This window comes from Esox lucius, chromosome 4 (genome assembly GCF_011004845.1).
Source record: "Esox lucius isolate fEsoLuc1 chromosome 4, fEsoLuc1.pri, whole genome shotgun sequence".
NCBI classification, from domain to species: domain Eukaryota; kingdom Metazoa; phylum Chordata; class Actinopteri; order Esociformes; family Esocidae; genus Esox; species Esox lucius.
This window is the reverse complement of record NC_047572.1, coordinates 23875732-23902763: the sequence shown is the minus strand read 5'-3', so window position 1 is coordinate 23902763 and position 27032 is coordinate 23875732. Positions and strand designations below refer to the sequence as shown.

At 43.5% G+C, this 27032-nt stretch overlaps 1 protein-coding gene across 17 annotated transcripts in view; it reads left to right on the top strand.

Moving 5' to 3' along the window:
• LOC106024220 (protocadherin alpha-C2) overlaps positions 1–27032 on the top strand; it is a 190974-nt gene that overhangs the window by 68599 nt on the left and 95343 nt on the right. For 9 of the 17 annotated variants that reach the window (XM_029119234.2, XM_029119222.2, XM_029119227.2 and 6 more), the window contains exon 2: positions 21836–21913. The exons of 5 other annotated variants lie outside the window; for them this stretch is intronic. In XM_029119234.2, the coding sequence (XP_028975067.2) occupies positions 21836–21913 (78 nt within the window). Of the gene's footprint in view, positions 1–33; positions 2545–3182; positions 5698–21835; positions 21914–27032 lie in introns of those variants that run through there. 3 more of the 17 variants (XM_029119225.2, XM_029119224.2, XM_029119248.2) reach the window with 3 other exon arrangements.

The following is a 27032-nucleotide window of genomic DNA, read 5'->3' as shown; positions in this document are numbered from 1 at the left end:
TGGTAGCTTATTCAGTCGTAGGAGTAATGCAGTCTGGACCTTCGTACGGAGACAATACATTCTGTTTTACATTATGAAAAAACAACGAACAATGTGCTTTTGTCAAATGTGGTAATATAATGACGATATCTGTAAAAAACGTTATTAGAGCTTTGTTTTGTTGAAATTTATCTTAAAAACATGGAACAAAGAGGATTCGGGGCACGGCGGGAGCAATGGAAGTGGGTCGCATTGGTTGCTGTTTTGATTCTCTCTTGGAGTGGAGCTACTGCACAAATAATATACTCAATCTCTGAAGAGATAAAAGAAGGAACTATCGTGGGAAATATTGCTAAGGATTTGGGAATAGATCTGAGTACCTTAAAGCATAGGGGATTTCGAATCGTTTCTGGCTCAACCGAGACCCTTTTCCAGGTAAACCAGAATGACGGCATCTTGTATGTGGCCCACAAAATAGACAGAGAGGAGGTGTGCGAACGGAGCAGCGTGTGTCTGCTCAACCTGAAAACCCTTCTAGAAAACCCGCTGGAAATCCATTATGTTTCGGTGGAGGTGATAGATGTTAATGACCACTCACCCAGCTTTCCCGAAAAAGAAAAACGGTTTGAAATATCAGAGTCAGTTTTGCCAGGAGCGCGATTTCAGCTACCACCCGCGCGAGACCCAGATGGAAGTTTATATTCTGTTCAACAATACAAACTTAGTCATAACGATTATTTCCGTTTGGAGGTTAAGGACCGAGGAGAGGACGGTAAAATCCCCGTGTTAAATTTACAGAAACCATTAGATCGGGAAGCTGCGATAAGACATACATTACTTCTCACAGCCCTTGATGGAGGAAAACCTCCCAGGTCTGGTACAATTGAAATAATTGTGGACGTTTTAGATATAAATGATAACATACCTGTTTTTACTAAGGAATCCTACTCAGTAATGCTAACAGAAAATGCACCTATTGGCACGACAGTCGTCACGGTAAATGCCACCGACGTCGACGAGGGTTCAAACGGTGAGGTTTTTTACTCATTTGGCAGCAATGTTGATAGCAAGTTGCGTCAACTTTTCGATGTCAATGCCAATAGTGGAGAAATAATAGTGAAAGGACGAATAGATTTTGAGGTCAAAGATAACTACGAGATTGATATTCAGGCATCCGATAAAGGATCTGCGCCCTTGACAACAGACAAAAGCATAAGAGTAAAGATAATTGACCAAAATGATAATGCCCCCGAGATCGAGGTAACATCGTTTTCAAACGCAATTCCCGAAGATTCCAGGACAGGAACAACTGTAGCACTCATAAGTGTTAATGATTTGGACTCAGGTCTCAATGGTAAAGTCGAATGCTTTTTAAGTGAAGACGTCCCTTTTAAATTGATTCCGTCCTTACAGAACAACATGCACTCTGTAGTCACTAAGTCACCACTGGACAGAGAGAAACAATCTAAATATGATATAACAATAGTAGCCAAAGATGCAGGTCAGCCTTCCTTGTCATCTGTAAAGACTATAAGGGTTGTTGTATCAGATGTGAATGATAACAGTCCTGAGTTTTCACAGAGCCCCTATACTTTCTATGTTACTGAGAATAACGACCCAGGCGCCTCAGTGTTTTCCGTGACTGCCTCAGATAGTGACATAAATGACAACGCAGTCATTTCTTATCATATTCTAAGAGATGTTGGTAACGAGAACAAATGGGCATCTTTTCTGAACATAAATTCTGAAAATGGAAACATTTTGGCACTAAAAAGCTTTGACTTTGAAACTTTGAAAACTTTCCAATTCCAAGTTGTAGCTACAGACTCTGGAACTCCGTCTCTAAGCAGCAACGTAACAGTGAACGTGTTCATCCTGGATCAGAACGACAACGCTCCAGTGATCTTGTATCCAGTCAGTACTAACGGTTCCGCTGAAGGTGTGGAGGAGATTCCCCGTAATGTGAACGCAGGCCATCTGGTGACTAAAGTGAGAGCCTATGACGCTGATATTGGATATAATGGCTGGTTATTATTTTCAATTCAGGAAGTGACTGACCACAGTCTCTTTGCTTTGGACCGCTATACTGGACAGATACGGACACTTCGGTCCTTCACAGAGACAGACGAGGCTGAGCATAAACTGGTCATACTGCTAAAAGATAATGGGAACGTTTCACTCTCAGCAACAGCTACTGTGATTATCAACGCTGTGGAGCCAAAAGAGGCTTTTGCAGCGTCTGATGTTAAAAGTGCAGTAGAAGACGAGGAGGAAAACAGCGTTACATTTTATTTGATAATTATTTTGGTTTCAGTTTCAGGTCTCTTTCTGGTCAGTATTATCGTGTTGATTGTAATGCAGTGCTCTAAAGACCCAGACAATTCCTCCAAGTCTTTACAAGATGTGAATTACGACGGGACACTGTGCCACAGCATTCAGTACAGATCTGGAGACAAACGGTACATGTTAGTTGGACCCAGAATGAGTATAGGTTCTACTATAGTCCCGGGCAGCAATGGGAATACTCTAGTGCTTCCCGACCACAGGAATCGTGCGTCTGGAGAGGTAAGAAGTTGAACAAATGCCATAAGTAACAACTTTTTTGGGGGATGCTTAAAGGATTCCTACGGTAGTGTCTGAATGCATAAGTATGGAAAATAAATAGCCGATTGTCCGCAGTGTCAGTTGGAAGTTGACATGCATAACGTTATTAGCAGCGCTAGTGGAGAAGTACCACTTTTGTACCTTGGTGGGCGCTGTCTCACGTTTTGGCCTTGCTTGCTTTTCGATGTAAGCGTTGTCTATGGTACTGAAACCTTGCCGAGATAATTTTGCGCCTGCTAAAATGAACATGATAAAAAAAAAATATATGGATTTGATTAAATGGTCTATACATGTTGTAAACGTTAAGACATTAAGACACCCTAACGTCTCACACATTCCCCATGTATTTTCCATCTTTGCCTAACCAGAACAATATTATGTGAAGTATTCGTTTTTTGATCAGGGATTTGTTTCTGAAATAGAACTATTTGATTATTAATACGAAAATGTATGATTACCTCGCACAATCCTGCATTGTGAAGTTGATACGCATGGTGTCAGTGCGCAAGTGAAAGAGAGATTATGAAATAACTATTGGGTCGTGGTTCTGTGTCTGCCCTGTGATTTGGTATTTCGTCCCTAAGAGGCTACAGTCGTGAGCTTCGAGAAAACACTGTGATTTAATATCTTAAATCTCAGCATATTGGACAACAGGAAAATGGAAATACATTTTGCATTGTAATGGAATCAACGACGTAACAATGGAGGCATAGTGGGAAATGTTGTGTATTTTTCTTTAACCTTACAAACATGGAACAAAGAGGATACGGGTCATGGCGGGAGCGACGTTTGTGGGTCGTCTTCGTGGTTTATTTGGTTCTATTTTGGAGCGGAGCTACTGCTCAAATAAGATATTCCATCTTTGAAGATCTAAAGGAAGGAACTGTCGTGGGTAATATCGCGAAAGATTTAGGGATAGATTTGAGCACCTTGAGGGATAGGGGATTTCGAATCGTGTCTGGCTCGACCGAGCCCCTTCTCCAGTTAAATCAGGATGACGGCATCTTGTATGTCAACCATAACATAGACAGAGAGGAAGTATGTGAACGAAGTAGCGTGTGTTTGATCAACTTGAAAACTGTTCTAGAGAACCCGCTCGAAATCCATTATGTCACGGTGGAGGTGTTAGACGTTAATGACCATACACCCACCTTTCCCGAGAGAGAGAAACGGTTAGAGATTTCGGAGTCCCGGTTACCTGGTGCGCGATTTCAGCTGCAAGCTGCAGAAGACCTAGATGAAGGTTTATTTTCCGTTCAGCAATACAAATTGAGTCCCAATGAATATTTTCGTTTAGAGGTGAAAGATCGTGGCGAGGATGGCAAAATGCCGTTTTTGGTTTTACAGAAGCCACTAGATAGAGAAGCTATAAGAAGTTATACATTACTGCTCATCGCCATTGACGGGGGAAAACCGCAAAGATCTGGAACTCTCGAAGTGATTGTGGATGTACTGGATGTTAATGACAATACGCCGGTGTTCACTAATGACGAATATTCTGTAAGTTTAAATGAAAACGCTCCTTTGGGAACAATGGTCATACGCGTAAATGCCACAGATTCGGACAGTGGCCAAAATGGGAATGTAATTTACTCATTCGGAAATGATATGAATAGCAAGTTAAGGAAACTTTTTGATGTTGACAACCTTACAGGTGAAGTAACTGTAAAAGGACTATTAGATTATGAAGAAAAGGATAGCTATCTGATAGATATACAAGCATCAGATCAGGGACATATACCACTGACAACAGACAAAAGCATAAAAATAAAAATTATTGACCTAAACGACAACGCACCTGAGATAGAGGTGACATCGTTTTCTAATGCAGTCCCTGAAAATTCAAGACTCGGTGCCACGGTGGCGTTAATTAGTGTTAATGATATGGATTCTGGACTCAATGGGAAAGTTACCTGCTCCGTATTGGAAGACCTCCCATTCACATTAATACCGTCGTTACAGGAAAACTTGTACTCTGTTGTCACCAAGTCATCATTGGATAGAGAGAAACAATCTGAATATGATATAACTATAGTAGCCAAAGACGCAGGTCAGCCTTCCTTGTCATCCGTAAAAACTATAAGGGTTGTTGTATCAGATGTGAATGATAACAGTCCTGAGTTTTCACAGAGCCCCTATACTTTCTATGTTACTGAGAATAACGACCCAGGCGCCTCAGTGTTTTCCGTGACTGCCTCAGATAGTGACATAAATGACAACGCAGTCATTTCTTATCATATTCTAAGAGATGTTGGTAACGAGAACAAATGGGCATCTTTTCTGAACATAAATTCTGAAAATGGAAACATTTTAGCACTAAAAAGCTTTGACTTTGAAACTTTGAAAACTTTCCAATTCCAAGTTGTAGCTACAGACTCTGGAACTCCGTCACTAAGCAGCAACGTAACAGTGAACGTGTTCATTCTGGATCAGAACGACAACGCTCCAGTGATCTTGTATCCAGTCAGTACTAACAGTTCCGCTGAAGGTGTGGAGGAGATTCCCCGTAATGTGAACGCAGGCCATCTGGTGACTAAAGTGAGAGCCTATGACGCTGATATTGGATATAACGGCTGGTTATTATTTTCATTACAGGAAGTTACTGACCACAGTCTCTTTGCTTTGGACCGCTATACTGGACAGATACGGACACTTCGGTCCTTCACAGAGACTGACGAGGCTGAGCATAAACTGGTCGTACTGGTAAAAGATAATGGGAATGTTTCACTCTCAGCAACAGCTACTGTGATTATCAACGCTGTGGAGCCCAAAGAGGCTTTTGCATCGTCTGATGTTAAAAGCACAGTAAAATACGAGGAGGAAAACAGCGTTACATTTTATTTGATCATTACTTTGGGATCAGTTTCAGTGCTTTTTCTCATCAGTATCCTCGTGTTGATTGTAATGCAGTGTTCCCAAAACCCAGACGATTCTTCCAAGTCTTTACAAGATGTGAATTACGACGGGACACTGTGCCACAGCATCCAGTACAGATCTGGAGACAAACGGTACATGTTAGTTGGACCCAGAATGAGTATAGGTTCTACTATAGTCCCGGGCAGCAATGGGAATACTCTAGTGTTACCCGAACACAGGAGGAGAGAATCTGGAGAGGTAAGAAGGTCGTTAATCTAAAATAGCAAATGTTATACTTCTATGGATGCCTCAATTAGCTGACTTTAATTGAATGGAAAGGCTTTGTATTGGAGGTAGAGCTAGCCAGCAGTAACATGGTAATGATGAAATTCTAGTCAGAAACCTAGGCTTCAATATCAGTGGAGAGACATATTTCCGGTCAGCCCTAGGACAGTCCATACATCAAAAGCACACATATAAAACCCGATGGATCTGTGAGAGGGGGTTCTGAAATGTTGTGCTGATCCTACGCGGTTCCAGTCTGACTGTTTGGGAGGGTCAGCCTTAACATTGTAAAATGTTGACCGTCATGCAGTGGTCAAACAAGGGAACAGATCCAAATGATACCTAAACATGGATCAGTAAACATGTTCAGGCCAATATGCCAATAAAGACATTGACTATTACAAAGTAAAACATGAAGCTGACAGACCAGTGAAAAGGAAAGTTTCAAGTGAGGAACAGATGCACTCAATTTGCAGTGGTCTCTTAATTTTAACCCTTCTGTTCCTCACTCAAAACCTTCCTTTTTGACTTTTTTGGAAAGGAAAGAAAAAGGTGCAGTGGAGCTGTGTATATTCACAGGGCCTTGTTTAGCCTTATTCACATGGCCATGTTCAGTTAAGGTTGTGGTCTTGAAAGGATCCATTTAAACAATTATAGGCTTTGCACAATCTTTAACTGTGGGGGTATGCCCACTCATGAAGAGAGACTATTCAAGACTGAATGTAACTTTAAAACCAATATGGATAATGCAGCCGAATAAGAGCAGTGGCGTGCGTGTGTGCGCGCCCGCTTGCTCCATGTTGGTATAATAATAATGATGATGCCAGCCATTCCCTCTAGAGATTGTAGTTAGGAGAGAAGGGCCGCCTAGCCCACTGGGTTTAGGGGGACGGCACTGTTCACCTAGCCCACTGGGTTTAGGGCGGTCGGCATGGTTTGGCTAGCCTAGTGGGTTTAGGGCGGTTGGCACTGTTTGGCTAGCCCAGTGGGTTTAGGGGGGTCGGCACTGCTTGGCTTCACAAGGGAGAAGCCATTCCATATTTCCAATGTTCTTGGAACGCAACCAGCAAAACACTTTTCTTTCCCCGTTCCCTCTCTCTGTTTGTATTCTAATAACACAAGGGGTTTATAATGAGGGTCAGAGATCTGGCGCGGTTGTCTTGCTTTTCAAAAATGTCCTCATGTATGTTGTTGGCTAACCAGGGGTGTTTCATCAGCTATGAGAGTGGCTGCATGGGCCCGACTCTAACTGATGATGTTGTTTCCCTAGCAACACTGGCAGAATTACCTCTCTTTATTTGCAGGCGCTCCATTTCCACCGCATGCTGGTGAACCTTTCATGGTGCAGTTGTCTCTGTGCAACTGGAGAGAAGGAAAGGGAGAGGGAATGAGGAGGGGGAGGGGACGCTGTGTCTTTTTTATGGCAATACCTACTCTCTCTGTATTTAATGAAAATGGGTTAATTGTTTTAATTGAAACACATGGATTATGTCAGCAAAATCATCATTGTAATTTGGTCAACAGATGGCATCAACAGAGGAGCAACAGTAAATAGAAAATAGATCAACATGTTAAATATATTGCATTATGATTTATTTTTTACCCAACTAGGTCACTACAGATTTCACACTACGATAATTCCATTGGCTACTAACAATGCAAGGCGGGGTTGGCAGTGCAGAACTCGGTTCTTAATATTGAGGCCCGACAGTGCCAGCAATTCTTAAAATGACTGAGAGGAATGTAAAAAGTGAATAAGGAAAATATGGTGAGAGAGCGTAATGGATAAAGGCAGAGAGAGACAGACTCCAAAGGCTGAAATGGGGGAGAAACCAGTGGTGGCTGAGTAAAGAGATGGAGGATAGAGAATGTGGCTACGGCCAACAGGAGACGTTACAGAAGCCTTCCCGTGTGTAGAGGGGGGTGATATCTCCGTTAAATGTCTGATGCGGTCGCTTGCTGAGTTTGTGTGTGTGTTTTATCTGTTAAAAAATTACTTTACTTCATTTTCAAATCCTTATTTAATCATCATTATTTATAACATGATCAGTCATGCAGCAGTATTTTGTGGGTTCACTGGCTAATAATACCCCTCCCTCACATTTCCCTATGGGGATCTATCCTAGATCATTTTCATAAGGGTATCTATCCTAGATCCAAAATCATTTCCCTAAGGGGATCTATCCTAGATCATTTCCCTAAGGGGATCTATCCTAGATCCTAGATCATTTCCCTAAGGGGATCTACTCAAGGTGAACAGATCTTGTTGGTAGAGGAGTGTGTGGAGCAGACGCAGAAGTAGAAGCCAGACGTCCAGTAAAAGGTCTAGTAAGAATACAGCTATATGTTTTCACTGTGCCCCATTGTGCTCCATGCAGCCCCAGTCAGACTGATTGAGGAGTATACATGTATCTGCTGGAGACTGATTGGAACATTCTTGTGCAATTTTGAAATGTGAGCAACGTTCCATCTATGTTTTGGGTTACTGATCAAATGTCTGTTTCTGTGAGCAGAAATGTTAAAGTTCCGAATATTCTGTGCAACTTTGGGGCGTAGAATTACAGTGAACACTGAGGCTTTACCCACTTTAAGTTACAGTTTCAGGCAATAGCATATATTGTGGCTGTTTGAGCATAATGCAATGGAAGCAAATACAACGACATTTTCACATAGAAGTAGCTATTGATTAACATTTTGTTGCATACAGTAGCACTAATGTGATGTTCAATGCAAGCAATTATTAATTTTTTTTACCTTATTTCCTGCCGTTATTCATGACTTTGTAATACCATGGCCCACCACTTTTGAATAAACTGACATGCATCATTATTAGAGAATTAGACAATGTAAGCTACCCTCTGCCTACTTATTTACAGTATATGAATCAAGCCTTACTTCAAATGCATCCCTGTCCCTATAAATTGAAACAGAATTTACAGCATTTACAGATATAAGTATATAAATAGCACTATTTTATACCAACCTTATGCAAAAAGTTGGGACTAAACATTCCATGGCAGAATAGATTGATGCAGATCCATACATTATTAATATAATTCACCAATAAAATGCTTGGTAGTAAAACAAAAAATAGGCACAGGCTGTAAATTAAAGACTGGTACATCGTTTGGTACTTACAACTATTTAGGATTATGCACTGTTTCTATTTAAATTACTCAGTTGTTTGCTAAATTAAAATAAGGCTGGAAATGTCAACCCAATCAAACAAGCGAGGGAGTGATGATCATATGTCAGTAATAACCAGTGTGTTTGGAGCTAGCTAGCTGTTAAAAAACCGAGGCTAGCAACTTGCAAGAAAGATGCCATTTAGATTAGCTACTTTTCCCCGTATTTCCTTCGGTGGCTATAGCTCTGCGGTAGCTTCTACGCTCCTGGAACAAGTAGGGGTCATTTGGTTTACTACGTAAGTACAGAAAGTTGAATAACTGATCTTGCTCATTGCATTCAGTACTGTATCTCTCGCGTCAATCAAACATTTATCAAATATGCGCCGAGGTCAGACAGGCAAGTTCCCATTGTCGTAGTAGGCTATTTGCTTTCTTTACGAACGTTCATTGATAGTGAAATTCGAAGGCCAACTTGAACATCTGAACTTTTTAGAGGGCTAATTTATTGTTCCCTAGTTAGATTTAAACTAATCGGTCTGGCTTGTGGGTGTTCCTGTGTTGTTGATTGACGCTAGAGAGCCTACCTGTACATGTTAGGACTGGCATGTGTAAGAGGACTTCCGTGGTACGTTACAGAAGTGAAACGTTATGGGAACGTTTGTGGCTTCAACAAACTTTTTTTTAGCTAGGTAATTAAATAAAGTTGCGCTCTGGGTTGGGTTCTGATACAATGTTGATTTAATCAATGGCTTGTATTTGCTATACCTAGTTCAAATTAATCGAGCAAGTTCCCTGAGGTTTAGTTTTGTGTCTGTGCAGTTGGCATGCCGTCTGTGCGTTAGTGGGGGAGGAGGGGCGCACGTGAACATTTTAGAGGCATTCGAGTAACCTTGCCGAATTGAACACAGTGTGACTGGAGAATACTTTCTCGTTGAAGATTGTGCAGTATAGAACAATGTTTAATAGATTTTACACTGTAAACGTATTAAACATAAACACTGTGAGTGCATAACACTGTAAGACATGGAATTTCTGGTTTCACTAATTTTCACTAATTGTTATCATGCTGGTACTAATATATTTTTTTAAACATCTATGTAGATAACAGGAACACATTCTAACCCCTGGATGGTAACTAAAGTATGTCAGAGTATGTGTCAGAAACAATACAGAAACAGCAATGAGTATCACACGGAGATACTAATATGCAGCAATGTGTACTACGGCTTGACATTAAAGCTTTTAATCAGTTTTGTACCTCATTCTAACAGGATGAGAATTGACCATATTCTAGAAGGCTGCTGCCTGCCTTTTCCCAGAGCCCCCTTCATGTTCTATGGGTCTTCTTCTCTCCCATTTCTCACTCAACCTTAGAGTCTTTTTCTTCATCCCTGTTTTATTTTTACCCACCCCCTTTTGTGTCTGTGCCCTCATTTTTGTTTTCTGCAATCAGTTCTCCTGTGAATCACCTCCCTTTTAAACCTCCTTTCGTTTCCTTTTTCTCTTTGGTTTCTATTTCTTTCTCCTGCTGCTCTTCTTTGATTTTTCTATGGTTGTAAAACAATGGTTTAGCCGTTCTGCTTGATCGCTCCATTGTGTTCTGTACACCCCCTCACATTAGGGCCTCTGATTTGTACATTAAACCCTGACATTGGTTCCTCTCTGTTTTGTACATTAAACCCTCACATTAGTTCCTCTGTTTTGTAGACTAAACTCTTACATTAGCTCAGCTTTCCTGCAACCGCCAACCCTCTCATTTTTTCTGCTCTTTTTCTTGGTCTGTAACCTACCATTTATCCATCTCTCTCCCCTCCCCCACTACTCATCATATCTTCCCCTCTTTCACTACTCCTCATTTCTGTCCCCTCCCTTACTCCCTCTCATCTCTCTTCCTCCCTCTCCACTACTCCTTAATTATCTCCCCTCCCTCACTCCCATTCTCTGTTTCCATGTTTCCCAACCCTCCTCTATCGCCAGGTGTTGTTTCTCTCCTCTCACTCCCATCTCTCGCCCCTCCTTTCTTACTCCCTCTCGTCTCCCTCCCCTCCCTCACTACCACTCGCTGTCTCCATGTTTCCCTTCTCCCCTCCATCGTCCACGTGCGGTTTCTCCTCCCGTCCCCTCCCCCTGCCCTCTCAGCTCTGTCTGTGTGACAGTGGTTGTTGCTGTGTGTGTGGGTGCTGTGTGTCAGTGGGCCACATGCTATGTGCTCCCGTCACACTTCCAGGTCAGAGCTGTGATAGTAATCTGATTTACACACGCACAGCCTTCCCAGAGCAGTGAGAGGCAAACACAAACCTGCCTGATGTTGTTTACACATACACACAAACATGCGAACGCACGCACGCAAGCACGCGTGCGCACACACTGTCAGAAATGCTTTTACAATGGTTAGGGTAATCTAATTCATGGACAAGCGCTCACACCATGCATCCCAGAGGGGCACACACACACAGCCCCCCCCCCCCCCCCGCCCCCCCCCCACACACACACACACAGACACACACACAGATGACTGGGTCACCACCATCACTTTCTCCGTTATTCAGTGTGGCACCAGAGAACCTATCTTAACTAATGACAGTGAGTGCCTCTGAGACAACCCACAGAGATGGCTAGTTACTCATGCACCTCCCCTGCAAAATCAACACAATTTCAGCTGCCATGAATATCCCCCTCGCCTCCTCAATCCTTCCGGACAGAAGAGGAGGAGGGGCGAGGTCTGACTGAATCTGATTACACAGTGGAGCTGCCTCATAGTAGAATGAGGAATGTGTATTCCTCCTTCTCCTCACATATCAGTGGATTCTGCACCAACTCTCTCTGCAGGATGCTCTTCTCCTATGCTGTGGCATCACTCTTTTCTCTCCTGCTTTCTTCAGTCTAAGACTGTCTCCATCACTGTCTCACTGCCTCGCTTTTCACCTCTCTGCCTCTCTGTCTACCTCTCTGCCTACCTCTCTGCCTGTCTGTCTACCTCTCTACCTCTCTGCCTCTCTGTCTACCTCTCTACCTCTCTGCCTCTCTCTCTACCTCTCTCTCTGTCCCTCTCTCTCTACATCTCTCTCTGTCCCTCTCTCTACCTCTCTCTCTGTCCCTCTCTCTACCCCTCTCTCTTGATCTATCAATCGAAGGCATCCCTCTGTCTCACCTCTCTCTGCCTCCCCACCTCTTTTTGTCCCTTTCTCTACCTCTCTCTGTTCCTCTCGACCCCTCTCTCTACCTCTTTATCCCTCTCTTCCTCTCACATCTGTGACTGCTGTGACTTTTTAAGAACACCGACCCAGCGCATCCCACAGTGTGTATCTACCACAGTTGGTATCATAAGGCCAGTATCTCTGGGTGGTTGTGCGTCTGTGAGAGTGCCCGGACCTGGAGTCAAGCCAGACCTGAATGAACAGAGAGTTCTCAGTGTCCCCTGGCTGCCTCTCTCAGCATATAATGGGGTCTATCCAGGTGATGTGGGCATCAGTGAATCAGTGGGCTGTAGTCGAGTCAACGTCAGCAGGCCTTGGTCGACACTGCGGCAGACTTAGGTGTTGGTCCCTTGGCCAAGTGCGTGTGTGTGTTGTCATGGCAGAGGCGGGCGACCAGTAGGCCGATTACAGAGGCATTTGTCTTTCTTGTGATCACAGAGCCGGGTGCAGTAACAGCCGTGTTACTTACAGTCACTCAGTATGTGAAGACTGACATTGCCATTGCAGTGACACTGACTCAGCATTAGCATTGAAGCTAAGTGCCAATGAAGGAGTCTGTTTACTACCACTTTATTATGTTTGTAATGAAAGTAGTCCAGCTAATCAGTTAAATGGTTTTGTCCTTGTTATTTAACCAGGTCAATTGAGAACCAATTCTCATCTTCATTTATCAGACAGCAACTTGGTCAGTTTGTTTTGAAGGGGTTATGTGTGAGGAAAGTGTAACATTTTGCCATGGAGAACTGAATTGAATGACTGCCAAAGGAAGTGCAGGCTTTGTGACGGGCCCGTGTGAGACAAGGTACCCTGTGTATGTATTGGGACATGGAAGAATTCAATAGAACGCTGAGTATCTAAACTTAACGTCATAGTTTGAAATTCAAATGTTTGCAGTAAAGACCCAAAAGGACAAAACATTCTTCAGTGTCCAAATACTTATTCTGTGGTATATGTGCCACTCTGGTAGGTTACTATTGTAATGTGTTGAATGGTGAGCTGAGGTAGAGAGTGGAGTTGTTTAGGATGGTCTTTACTAATTAGCCTGTTAACCAGTGTAGAGCTCACAGTTATCGGGGCATGGATCTGTGTGGCAAATAACATATATTTTTTATTGAGGAACATTTTATTGGCCAGACTGTAAACTTTGTTGTCATTTTATTGGCAGAAGTGTCCTTCTTAAAAGGGTGTACTTGGCAGCGTAGGTGAAGGATGCCTCATTGTGGAACATGGAATGAAAAACTGATTTAACTTCAGTCTGAATGTGCGTGATACAGGTATGGATTGAGATGGAGCAGTCCGTCCATGTAGCAACGTATCATATCATCGAATATGGATGATTTTCGTGGTCCCTGTTTTGCTGCGCTTTCAGCACCTTGTTCACCTTTAGCCAAAAGGAAAAATGGGAAGGGAGTGGGTAGTCTGAGAAAGAATCCTACGAGAGACGGGAGCAGATATGCTGTCAGTGGGAGTGGGTGTGGCTGATTCAAATGTAGCCAGCCATGACAAAGGAGTTGTAGGAAATATCCACCATTCTAGCTTTGTCAAAGGTGTCTGTGTTCCTAAATTTGTGTAGTTTTCATTCTAGGGATTTTTCTCTGTTCCAGTAAATGTTGGGTAAGAAACACAAGCAGTCAAAATACTCCTTACTTATTATTTGAGTCCAATGATCTCTTATATCTCTGATGAGCTTGCAGAGGCAATAGCTTTGCGCCAGAGTTTATAACATTAGCTTTGCTGTCGTTCAGGGTCTGTTGCTTTAATCCAGGTATTTGCTGATTCTATATGGCCCCGTTGGTTCTTTTACGATGGTTCTTTTTTTTTCTTTCTCACTTCTTTCTTTCTCACTTTGATTTGTAAATATTTATTTCCCTGATCGTACCGTCCCTATCGCTCCTGTCTGTCTTTCTGATATGTTTTAGCTTCCATGTCCATTTCTCTTTTCTGTCTCACCAGTTTGAATCGATCTACGTCTTATCTTTTGTTCTCACACCATTATTATCTTTGGATTTTTGTCTTGTTTTCAACTTTCATCCATGATTCGTCTGATTCTCTGTCTTTCATCCACTCATCCTCTCCTTATCCAACTTCTATTCTCCTCTCTCCCATACAACCTCTGTGTTCGTCAGATCTCCGTCACGTGTGTATGTGTGTGGTAATGTGGAGGACTTCTGTAATGTTCCTGCCTCTGTCTCCACGACAGCGGAACCAGGATGCAGGCTGACAAGGCCCCTCTGAACCCACTTTGTGTCCAGTCTGTGTGTTGAATTATAGTAATGCTTCCTTTGTGAATGTATGAATGTTTCTTCTGTGTCTGCGTACATAATCGCATGCAGGATTGTTAGGGAGAACCATGTGGGTCAGGTGGTGGAGCGCAAACACGGCCAACGCCAGGGCTGTGTGTTTCATTCCCAAGGCAGGACCAATATCAGAATGGGATCCTCTATTGTTATTCACTTTGGATATGAGGTTCTGTTGGATGATGTCAGTGTAGTACTACTTCCTGTTATGGCCCTATTCCTTTGCCAACGGAGAGTAAATACATTCGCAGAGGTCTTCAACCCAAGTAAACTTTGTTTATTGTCTATTTTCAGTATGGGAAAAAGGAAGCAACTGCCTTGTGGCACAACTTTATCATAATCTTTGAATTGAGGTCATGAAAATGTTTGTGAAACATTGCAAAACATTTAAGCGTCTTGAACGTAGCCCTTTTAAGCTGCTCGCTGATACACATTGTGATCATGATTGCCCAGTGCAGGCTGGGTGGATGAACTGTAGAAGTAGCCTAAACCGCAATCTGGCGACATGTTTTTTTCTGCCTGGAATACAGAATGTCTTTGGAATACAGAATTTCTTTGGAACTGAGAATGTCTTGGGAAAGGACAATGCTTCTGGAATTTAGGATGTCTTTCTTGCAGAGTAGAGAGCAGAGTCCCCAGCTGCAGATTGTTGATTCTCCTGTGGCAATTTGCCCCTTCTGGTGCCTTATTCACCCTGGTTAATGTTGGGCCTGTTAAGGGAGGATTCAGCTGCATGGTCATTTTTAATGTCCCTAGTGGGTTAGGGTCCTTGTATGATCACCCACACACAGACACACATACACAGCTTTAAACAAATAGAAACATATACCCTTGACCCCACCCCCAACACAATCACATACTCAGCTTTAAACACATAGAAACATATACCCTTGACCCCACCCCCAACACAATCACATACTCAGCTTTAAACACATAGAAACATATACCCCTGACCCCTGACCCCACCCCCAACACAATTACACAGCTTTAAACACATAGAAACATATACCCCTAACCCCACCCCCAACACAATCACATACACAGCCTTAAACACATAGAAACATATACCCTTGACCCCACCCCCAACACAATCACATACACAGCCTTAAACACATAGAAACATATACCCTTGACCCCACCCCCAACACAATCACATACACAGCCTTAAACACATAGAAACATATACCCCTGACCCCACCCCCAACACAATCACACAGCTTTAAACACATAGAAACATATACCCCTAACCCCACCCCCAACACAATCACACAGCTTTAAACACATAGAAACATATACCCCTGACCCCACCCCCAACACAATCACACAGCTTTAAACACATAGAAACAAATACCCCTAACCCCACCCCCAACACAATCACATACACATGCATGCACTGTAATTATCTGTTCAGGCAAATGGAACAGAGAGAGAATACAGTAACCTGAGTTGGAGCCCATTCTCATATTAGAAGATGCGAGATTTCTAAATTACACAGGCCAGGTATTACAAACACATGAACAACCTGCGTGTGTGTGTGTGTGTGTGTATGTGGGTGGGTATGGGTGTGCGCGTCATGCTTGACCTGATAAATTCACAGGTTACTAGGGGAACAACATTACAATGTTTGCCTGTCTGTATCTTTCTTAATTTGCCTGCGTTACAAAATGTCTCTGTTTGATACATTCTCAGATTATTTTTCCTAAAAATAGCTGCTCACGACTCCTGGCCTGGACATAATGAGTGAGTCATCTATCCCACATGTAGCTACTTATTTTCCTTTATGTCTTGTCTGTGGGCAGTTGTTTGGTAAATATTTTGTTTGTTATAATAAAGATATTTTACAGTAAAACGTCAGCTAGACAACCATTTTTGTTGACTGTCAAACCTATTTATCTACCATTCTATCTCCCACTCTAGGGCATGTCTGTGTCTGTCTGTTTCTTTGTATGTGTGCGGTCTGGCTAGTGCTTCCGTCAGTGAATGCTGTATCCATCTTTCCCTCCATCCCTACCTAGTAGCTGTCCTGTGTGAATTACAGTTTTTTCTTTGGCTCATTTCTTGAAACAGTGTTATCATTCCCAAAGCTCTTGGTGCATTTGTCAAAACAGCTTATATGATACAGCACAACACCATCGCTCACCTGCAAAAGTTCAAAACTCACCCAGAACATCTAACTCATGCTTCAAATCTAAGTTATTGTCTCACCTGTGTTTGCAATGGTGGTCAAAATGTTTAGATGTTTTGTCAGTATGCCAGTGGACCTTGTATGTGTATGTATATATATATATATATATATATATATATATATATATATATATTCCTTATATCCACATTTCAGTCTCTTTTTTCATTGGCACTGAGTGTTTAATGTACTAGAATGTTATTTTTGTCTAGCTAACTGAATGCTATTGTGTATCAAACTGAATACTTTTGAGATGCTGATTTCAACAGTACACGGTTTTACGTTACACATTGCACTCACATTTCCATGGATATTTTTCCAGTGCTGGTATTTACCTAAAATAACTGTCTTAAACCACAGTAAACACAAACGTACACAGCAAAATATAATACTTTTTTGTGTTGATGTATTTTTGTAAAATAATGTATAGCAGAAAACTGTAAAGCTGGATTGCTAAACTAAAGATTCCACCTCACTGGATGTTCTGTGGATCAACATAGCACCTGATATTTTCCCTTGCTATGCAACTGGGGAAAATCTTCTTGTATTCTGTAACCATCCCCTGAAATGTTCTGCTTTGATCAATTTAGCGGACATTACAAAAAATCCATATTACTGTAACAATATTCATGGTATACGTGCCTGACAGATTGTGACAATAGAATGGACTAGACACAATTAAATAATTCATAGATGTTTTGGAGAGTGCAACTATTCGACTGAGAAGTAAGAATCAGTTTTGATCAGCAAGATGTATTCAATTGGTAATAGTGCAAATTGTAGACAATTGTACTTACTAAATTGCATAGATGTGCGAAAACATTTGCAATTCGTTTAAAAGAATGAGAAATTAAAATCCGTTGTGAACAATTGCCCATTGGTTTGGAGGTTTGCACACGTTGTTTTGAAAATATTCATTATCATATGAGAATTGTGCCAAAGCAATTTAAATAAACTGTAACAGTGGGACATGGATGTAGTGGGGGAGTTTTACACGTTGAGACTCTCTCCCTCATGCCTTATTAAAACAGCCATGGTCTTTCTTAGCCTCTGTTTCTGGCTGCCCTTCTGTTTTCATTTTGTTCCATCCCTTCTCCACACATCTTTTCATTCACTTGTCGTTTTCCCTCTCCATTTTGCACAGCTGATCTTGTTCTCTGGACCTCCTCCCACACAGCCTATTTCTCCCTCATCGTTCTCTCTCTCTTTCTCTCTCTCACACCCGCTCTGTGTCCTAGTGTGAGTGCAGCCTGAAATAAAATGGCTGACGTCTTTCTCTCTCTGCTTGCTCTATTGGATGGATCCTCTTCTCCCACACTGGCTCCTTTTCATTTATCCTTATTTAGTTGTTTGTTCATCTTAACTCATTCTTCTCCCATTTTGTCTCAACTATTATACCTCCATTTGCTTTCCTCTCCATTGTCTTTTCCTTTCATCATCTCCTCTCTCTTCTTTGCTACCTGAAGTCAATCGGTCTCTTTATTTATATGAGAAGTCCTCACCTCATTCCAAACCTCTCTGCACTAATCGCTCACTCTTTCCAGCTCTCTGTCTGTCTCTCAGCCACTCTCTGTCTGACTGACCTAATTTGCTGTGTTCCGCCTTGTCTCTGTCTCTCTTCTCCACATCCTTGTCACATGTCTGGTCTATGTAGATTGGGGCTGGGAGCGAGGTTAAATATTCCAGTATGTTGTTCCCTGTCACCCGTGTGTGTTTGTGAGGCGGACAGTGGAAGGGAAGATTTACTGCCTCACCCTCTGCCTCAGAAGTCTCAGGCTTCTAAACGTTGCGCTGCGTCTGTGTGGGGAGTTCCTGGGTGTCACTGTGTTTTGTTCTGAATGAGTTCAGACAGCTGACTGGTTTTGAAAGTTATGGTAGTGTTGATGACATGGTTTGTGAGGGTTGAAGGTGTGTGTTACTGCCTCTGTGTTTACCTACAGCACTTTTCTTTGCAGTTTGTCTCTGTTGCTGCTGCTTGTAGGGCTGTGGGTTTATGATAACTACAGTGTTTGTGTAAGTCTGTGCACATAATGTCCATGTTTGCGCGTCATTAGGGTTAAGTACATGTAGGGTTCACTGCACATCCACAGCACTAAACTGCAGGCCCCTGTTTATCCTCTCAGTCCTGTGTCATACGGCGCTCTGATGAGATGCTTCTCTTAGTCCTGTGTCATACAGCGCTCTGATGAGATGCTCCTCTCAGTCTTATGTCATACGGCGCTCTGATGAGATGCTTCTTTTAGTCCTGTGTCATACTGTGTTCTGGTGAGATGCTTCTCTTGGTCCTATGTCATACAGCATTCTGATGAGATGCTCCTCTCAGTCTTATGTAATACAGCATTCTGATGAGATGCTCCTCTGAGTCTTATGTCATACAGTGCTCTGATGAGATGCTCCTATTAGTCCTCTGTCATATTGCGTTCTGTTGAGATGCTCCTCTTTGTCCTGTGTCATACAGCGCTCTGATGAGATGCTTCTCTTTGTCCTGTGTCATACAGTGCTTTGATGAGATGCCCCTCTTTGTCCTGTGTCATACAGCGCTCTGATGAGATGCTTCTCTTAGTCCTGTGTCATACAGCGTTCTGATGAGATGCCCCTCTTTGTCCTGTGTCATACAGCGTTCTGATGAGATGCTCCTCTCAGTCTTATGTAATACAGGAATTCTGATGAGATGCTTCTCTTAGTCCTGTGTCATACAGCGTTCTGATGAGATGCCCCTCTTTGTTCTGTGTCATACAGCGTTCTGATGAGATGCCCCTCTTTGTCCTGTGTCATACGGCGCTCTGATGAGATGCTCCTCTTAGTCCTGTGTCATACAGCGTTCTGATGATAAGCTCTTCTCAGTCCTGTGACATAAAGTGTTCTGATGAGACAATCCTCTCAGTCCTGTCTCATACAGCGTTCTGATGAGTAGCTCCTCTCAGTCCTGTGTCATACAGCATTCTGACATGGATGAATAATATGGGTAGCAGCAGCGTGTCACTGCCAGTAAAGAGATGATGGAGGATAGCGGGTTTAGTGATCCCCATGTGTCATCATACTAGATCAGCTGCTCTGATAGAGTGAGACAGATTCCATGTTATCCACAATGCCTCACACTGGATAACAAAACTAAAAGTCTTACCCGCATAACAGTCATATACTATTTTCAAACAAAAAACTGAAATTCTGCTTCCTTCTAGGCTGTTTGTGATTGGAGGAGAGAGTTCAGTGGCATGGTCATGTAGTTGGTCTGTTAATCTCCCGGTTACTTCCTGTGTCCTCTAACATAGTTCCATGGTTCTGTAGCAAGGTTTTTGTGCAACTTGTTTTGTTGGACTTCCTCTGACCTCGTCGAGATCCTGCTACAAACACACAATGACAGTGTCATGGTTGATTCTGGTTCCCGTTAATACTTCCATACCCTGGTTGCTGTCAGTATTCCGGGTTTTCCAGGATTAGGGCGTCCGTTAACAGTGTGTGAGTGATAATTCCACTTTGGGGTTTGTGTAATGCGATTAGAGGGAATCATCTTAATGTTGCCATGAAGAGTGGATTTATAAAAGTAGAGCAGATACATACAGAACAAAGTGGGCCTCTGTCACTCTCTGAGGAGATGTTTGCTGTTGCCTATTCTTCGACCTCTACTCCAGCTCCTTCTCTTCCTCGTTCTTTGCTTAGGCCTGTCTTTTTCCTTTAGTGTTTTTTCCTTTGTGGGTTAATTGTTTAACTTTCTTACTGTGTTGTCAGTTATCAGTTTTTCTCACAGCATTGTCAGTTATCAAACTTTCTCACAGATTTGTCCATCTTCCTAACTATGTTGTAGGTCTTTGTAATAGCAGTGTCAGTCTTTCTGTCCTCCTGTAATCTTCATCTTTCCACCTCCTTCTTTACTTGTTCTCTATCTTCTTTCTCTCTCACACCTTTCTCCCCTCTCCCCTCTCCCTTCTCCCTTCTTTCTCCCACAGTCTCTCTGAAAGGTACAGGCGACACAAGTTTCACTGCTCCAATGGCACAACTAAATGTTAAAAACAGTCAAGATTAACTGGGTTTTAGGTCCTATAGGGTTGCACTCACAAACTAAGTTAAGAAAAACTTTAAAAGGAGGCATCACTTCTGATCGTGAACCTCCAAACTGTACTCATCAGATGACCAGAAGCCAGCTGGGGAGACGTCTGTTTAGGCGATAAGGTTTTGAATGTTGAATGTGGAGGGTGTTTTCAGAGAAGAACCGATGAGAGACCTAGTGTGGAGAACCATTTACTCATTATTTCATGAATTCCCTTTTTTTTGCGGGGGAGGGGAAAGTGGAGCAGGCCGAGGAACCATTTCAAATGGCACCTGACGACTCTCAGCAGACCTCTGCCCCAATGCATTATTAAGTGTGTTATCTGAGGAAGTGGGTCAAGGCCTCGTGGGCTACGGATGGACCTGCCCTGCACTCACAGCCCACTGCCAGCATACCTCCTAGTTGGTATGAAAGAGGCTGGTGTTAGCGAATACATCAGGTGTGCACTGCTGTCCCGTAATCTGTCAGACGGGGGGGGGCAACATGGCTGCCACGTCCATGATTAGATTGTCGGCCGGGAACCCAATGGGCTCGGGTTGTGTTTGCTGTGAACATCCTGATGTGCTCGGTATCTGCTGCCAGCGGTGGTGTTTGATGAGAATCTCGTCAAGAGCTTGCTGAGTGTTGTTGGGCAGGCGTGCGGATCGGTTTGTCTTTTTTCATTTCCGCAGGAGAGAGAGGGAGATGGCGGCATGGCAACGTCCCAGGCAGGTTTAATAACTGTGTACTTTATGTGACGTGTGTCTGAGTGAGAATGTTTTCGTCAGGTAATATGCTGATTCGTGTGTGCGGGTGAGTGAGTGTGTGTCTGCATGGAGAATCTAATCATGTCACTTCCAGGAGAGATACAGGATGTAGCACGAACAAAGGAGCTCAAGGAAAAATCTCCCTCTGCTGGTTGAAGGCTGAACTGTCATGATCGCTGTCTGTGTTCAATGATTTACTCTGAGTGTGTTCAGAGCTGTATTATTGCCTGTTGCCAGTGTGTTTGTGTGTCTTTATTGATTAGCTACATGGTGGTTCTGATCATTCATTTCAGTGTGTGTGTGTATTGGGGGTGGGGGGTGCATGTGTAACAACAGCAAATGGTTTGGGAATTTCACCAGTATTCTTTTCAGTACCATGTAAAGTTCGGACAGCGACTGCCATCTTGGAACCTCATATGTTTGCATTTTTCCCTGTGAGCCTTGGAGACGGCGGTCGGCAGATGGTAATGTTTGTGCCTTCAGATGTTGATTGTGTTTCTCTTTTGGATACAGATGAGAAGTGATACATTAAGGCAAGACCCACGAAGTCGCCCCCAGTCTCTCTCACACACACAACCCAGAAAGCTAACGGTACGGTAAACCCCTGATTCTACCTGTCTCTGTGTTAGCTAGATATACATGTGGTCCCAGTCTGTTGTCTTCAGCGTCTCCCTAGAAGTGTGTTGCTGGTGTGTCACTGTGTCACTGACACACCCACAGTGTGTTTATATGATCGGTGCCCAGTCTGTCCTTGTGGGGTCCCTGTCCTTGGTGCATGGTAGTTCCCATGGGGATAGGCGGGTGGGTGGGAGCATGTGTGTCAGTGGGGTTAAAGGGTAAAGGGTGTTGGCGGGGGGTAGAGGATTTATTATGCTGTGGGGAGCTTACTCTTCATGGGGTGGTCCGAGGGGGAATGCAAATCCATTGGACACCACCTGTGACCACATTCCACCCCCCCCAGCCTGTGCCAACCTGACAACCAATCAATGGGCCTGTTCTAGGCATGTGCTGATGTTTGTTTTGCTTCGGATAGCCAATGCACTGGTAAATGCTAGCCTTGGTTTTAATGGCCTGGCTGTTTTCCTTCAGCACAGGGCCCAGGCCTCTGTCTAATAATGCTATAGCAATCTATTTCATGGATTGCATATATGGCTTGTACGAAACTCCTGATACAAAGTATTGCCACAGAGTTGCGCACACAAACAGACACACACACACACACACAGACACACACAGACACAAAACGCACAAAAACATGGTCTAGTCGGCAGGTGTCTAGTCCGACTGCTCTCTCCTGCCTGTGATAGTTTTTGTTGGCTTGTTTATGTTCCAAATCCTCTCCATGCTTCCTTCCCTGCAGCCAAACTGCAAACCCAGTCACTGCCGTGCTGAATGCCAATGAGATTCAGCTCTGCAGCTACAACCACACATTGCTGTCTGTTGACTTTAATAAATCCATTCTTGTTTGGCCTCCACGTGGTTGCGTTTCCTAATGGATGGTTAATCGCCATGGACACCGAGGGCTACGGCGTGACGTTTGTGTCTTTCTATTGTAACGCACATGACCCCTGGAACCCAGGTGGACACGTGTGGGGTTTTAGCCACGGGTACAGTGCTAGGTGTTACTGTCACAGTGTAGTAGCCAATGATGTGCGCTGGAGGCTTTGTGGGCATTAGGACGTTTATTTTCCATGTGAGTGAGTGTTGTGTTTGGCCACTCCGTCAGTAGTGGTATCTTCGGGGTGTGTGAGCACGCTCCATATTGCTGTGTCCTGATTTTCATCTTGTTCCCCTTCCTGGTCCCGCCCCTGTCCTACTTACTCCAGGAACCAGGGGAAAGCGGGGCAGATTTGGAAATGAATGATTGAGTGCGAGTTGGATTAAATACAGGGAGCAATTCATCCCTCATAGATGATGTGTGTGTTTGGTGTCTTATGTTTATGTGTGTCTGTGAGGTTTAGGAACTCCTAAAATGTCTATCTGTATGAACAATTTGTGGTTATGAAAAATTAATGAAAAGAGTAGGTCATCTGCCCGGTGATATAATCAGACCTAGTGGTTAAGTCTGTGTGATGTCATTACATTTCTCCATCGCCTTCTTCTCTTCTGCCTCTGTTTTGCCCTTTCTGCTCTCCTTTATTTTATCTGCCCCTGTTTTGTTTCTCTCCCCATGATTATTTCTCTCCCTCTTGGCCCTTAACCTCCTCCCCCTCTCGCTGTCTCCCCCTCTCTCTGCCTTCTTCCCGTTCTCTCTCCCTTCCTGGTGTGGTACTGTGCTTATCATTAACATTATCCTGCAGTAGGGTGTGGCTATGCCGACTACGCTGTTAGAGCACCTCCCTGCTCCATAGGCTGGCGTCTCCGTAGCTCCCCCTCTTGCTGCAGGACGGGGACACATCAAGGAGGCCTAGAACTCTGGAAGGCTGGTCTCTATGAGTTGCACTGATAGTGTTCCTTCCAGGTGTTGTGAGAATCAGTGAGTCAGCAGTCTGTATTATGTCGTGGTCAGCAGGGCTTCACAGACACTGCAGCAGAGCTATGCGTTGGTCTGGTATGTCTTCCTGTGATCTGCTGGGAGGTCTGGTGCTACAAAAGCCCGTACAGGTGAACCGACGTACTGGACCTGTGCAGCGGTACAATGACGTGTGTCTGGATGAGCATCTCTCCCCATTAAGGGATGTAGCGACACTGTGTGTGGATAGGGGGAGATCCCTGGAGCCTGGGCCCAGTGAGGGTGTAGCGAGCCGGGCAGGCTGAGGGAGTGAAGGTCAGCCTGCCTCTGGGGGTGTGGAGGTCAGATGGGGAGCTGCTAGCTGCTGCTGTCACAGTGAATACGTCGCTGCAGAGATCCATTACCAGTGCGTGAGGAGGCCAGCAACAGCCATGTGTGCACGTGTGTGTGAGTGTTGGTGTTTGTTTAGAACTCACATAATGAAGGGGGTGAGTATGCTTTGTGCTGGGAGGTAACAGGGCAGTGTGAAGGAGAAATTAACATGTTGGGAGGTCCCTTTGTACTAGAGTGTAGAGTAGATTGGAGGAGATCCTTAAGGTGTTGTGTTATCAATCATACTATCAACTGCCTCCAGCTTAGTGTGTGTGTGTGTGTGTGCGTGTGTGTTCTGGAGTGTGTGTGTGCGCATGTCCTCAGCCCCCGCTCCCTCATGGTGAGATGTGGTTGCCATGGCGACCAGAGAGCTGCACAGAAGGAAAGAGGAGGGAGACCCGCCCGTTTCTCGATCACCCTTCCCCCTTCCACCCTCGATGTGCTACACACACTCACACACTCACACGCACACACGCACACACACACACACGGACACACACACGGACACACACACACTCACACACACACACACACACACTCACACACACGGACACTCACGCACCAAACATGTAGCATGAGCACTCAACCTGTGCTCCTCCTAAACACGCCCTAATTGCCAGACACACTTGCCCAGCCAAAACCCTGGTTGTTGGTGTGCAACCTCTCTCACTCCCTCTTCTGGTTGATAACACACAGACAGGCAAACAGGCAGATCGGTAGGTAGGCAGGCAGAGATTGAAATAATGATGTTGTTTTTTTTATTTAAACAAAGAATGATGTCAGAATTAACGCCATTACCTTTTTCATGCATGCTTAGAGGTAAGCATGCATGAAACTTATATCTGTGGTTAACAGCATCCTGTACTTCATTAAGTATCAGGACATTTGGCACTGCGTGTTGATCGTCCAGCAAAACTGTACAGAGATTGTTAATTGACAAAACATTTTTTATTTAAAACATTTTAGAAAAAAGGGATGGTTGTGAGGGATGAAAACATGTCTCACAAAGGGATGGTTGTGAGGGATGAGAAAGTGTCAATGACATTTAATCAAACAAAACCTCCATCTGTAAGTTATTGTGTTAGACTGAAATGCTGCTTTGCCATTGTCTTGTAAGCATACTGAAGAAGGCCTTGAAACTAAAATGTTTGTGTGGCAATAAAAACGCTGCTTTCCTATTTTGTTTTACTGAAATATTAATATCTATATCATGGGTTCCAATACTTGGAGGTGACTGTATGTGTGCATTTGTTTGGGGAGGTTGTTGTGTTTTAACTTGTGTTTATGCCTCAGGTTGTGTGTGTGTGTGTGTTTGTACATGCTCACAGGATTGTATTGCTAAATGTTTTCACTGATCTCTCTGTGGATCCTCTATGGCCCAGCCTATCAGCAGTAAAGTGGATGTGTTTGCATTGCTCTGTGACATCAGCATATTTCATATCTCAGCAGACAAATCACTCATCATGCTCTGTTTGAGGTTTACAGTTTAGACATTTAGCAGACGTTCTCATCCAAACCCACCCAACCTACTGTTATTGCATATATTTTAAGAAGATACATGGATCCCATAACTCAGTAGTATTAAATACACTACTCAGTTATCAGCAAAAGTTAGTGCTGGGAAGAAAACCACACAAATAATAAACATAGCATGCATTACTTCAGAAAGGCAACTGTACTGGTGGCTGTGGTTATTTTAGGATACGGGGTCAGATAGCATTGAGTTTACTGTAGTGCATTGATTGGTATGTGCAGGCATGTGTCATCCTTTAGCTGGCGAACAACACAGGACTGTTGACTGATCAATATTCGCTGCGTTGATGAGCTGACATCCAGTTACCATGGTAAACTGCTACAAATGCAAGCACTATTATCAGTCAGGAGGCACTATTGATTTGTCCACTGTGCATCTTAAAGTGTGAGATGTAAAGGCAACACTACTGCTTTAAAACATACGTTTTAGAGAGTATAGTTCAGCTTTCTGTTTGTAGTTCTGTTTGGTTTTAGCTGTGTGTTTGTAGTTGTGTTTGGCTTTCGCTGTGTGTTTGTAGTTCTATGTGTTTGTAGTTCTGTTTTGCGTTCACTGTGTGTTTGTAGTTCTGTTTGGCTTTAGCTGTGTGATTGTAGTTCAGTTTGACTCAGCTAGATAGATCAGGGCTCAACAAGATGTTCATTAGAATATGACACAAAGTTATCCCCAAATCAGTGCACTGTGCTGTCTAAAAGTATGTGTGTTTGTTTCTGTGATATTGGCATGCTTGTACGTAGGTTTTAAGGTTACGTTTGGGGTGAGGGTAGGGATTAAGGTTATGTTTAGGGCTCAGAAATAGGAAAATCCTGGATTTCTGGATCAAGGTCTCCGGTCACCAAAGAACAGAAAGGCAAACATTTGTATGTATGTATGTATGTGTGTGTGTGTGTGTGTGTGTGTGTGTGTGTGTGTGTGTGTAACTGAAAATGTGTATGTGCGTGCAAGAAGGATTCATTCCTGTGCATGTAGGCCTATACTCTGTTTGCTCCTGTCACTACTAATGTGACCCATACATTTTCTGATCAGGTCAGAGCCGCCCACCAAGCTATTATTGTTATTGGACACTGGTGGAAGACGATTATAACTGAGAATATTATGATGATTAATATTTCATGTTCTCCACTGAACGGTTCTGGGACAGGAGCCCCTGCAACCAGGGCCTAATCCTAGGATTACACACGATGAAGCGCCCGTAAGCACCTAACCGTTCTCTCCGTGGAGATACAAGGGTAACACAGAGAAAACACACCACAATACCCAGAAATCTGTGGAGAGCAAAGCACAGCTGGCCCGGCATCAATGAGGAGAGCAACACAACCCAGGCATCATGGCCCAGTTATGCCCTTCAGGGGTTT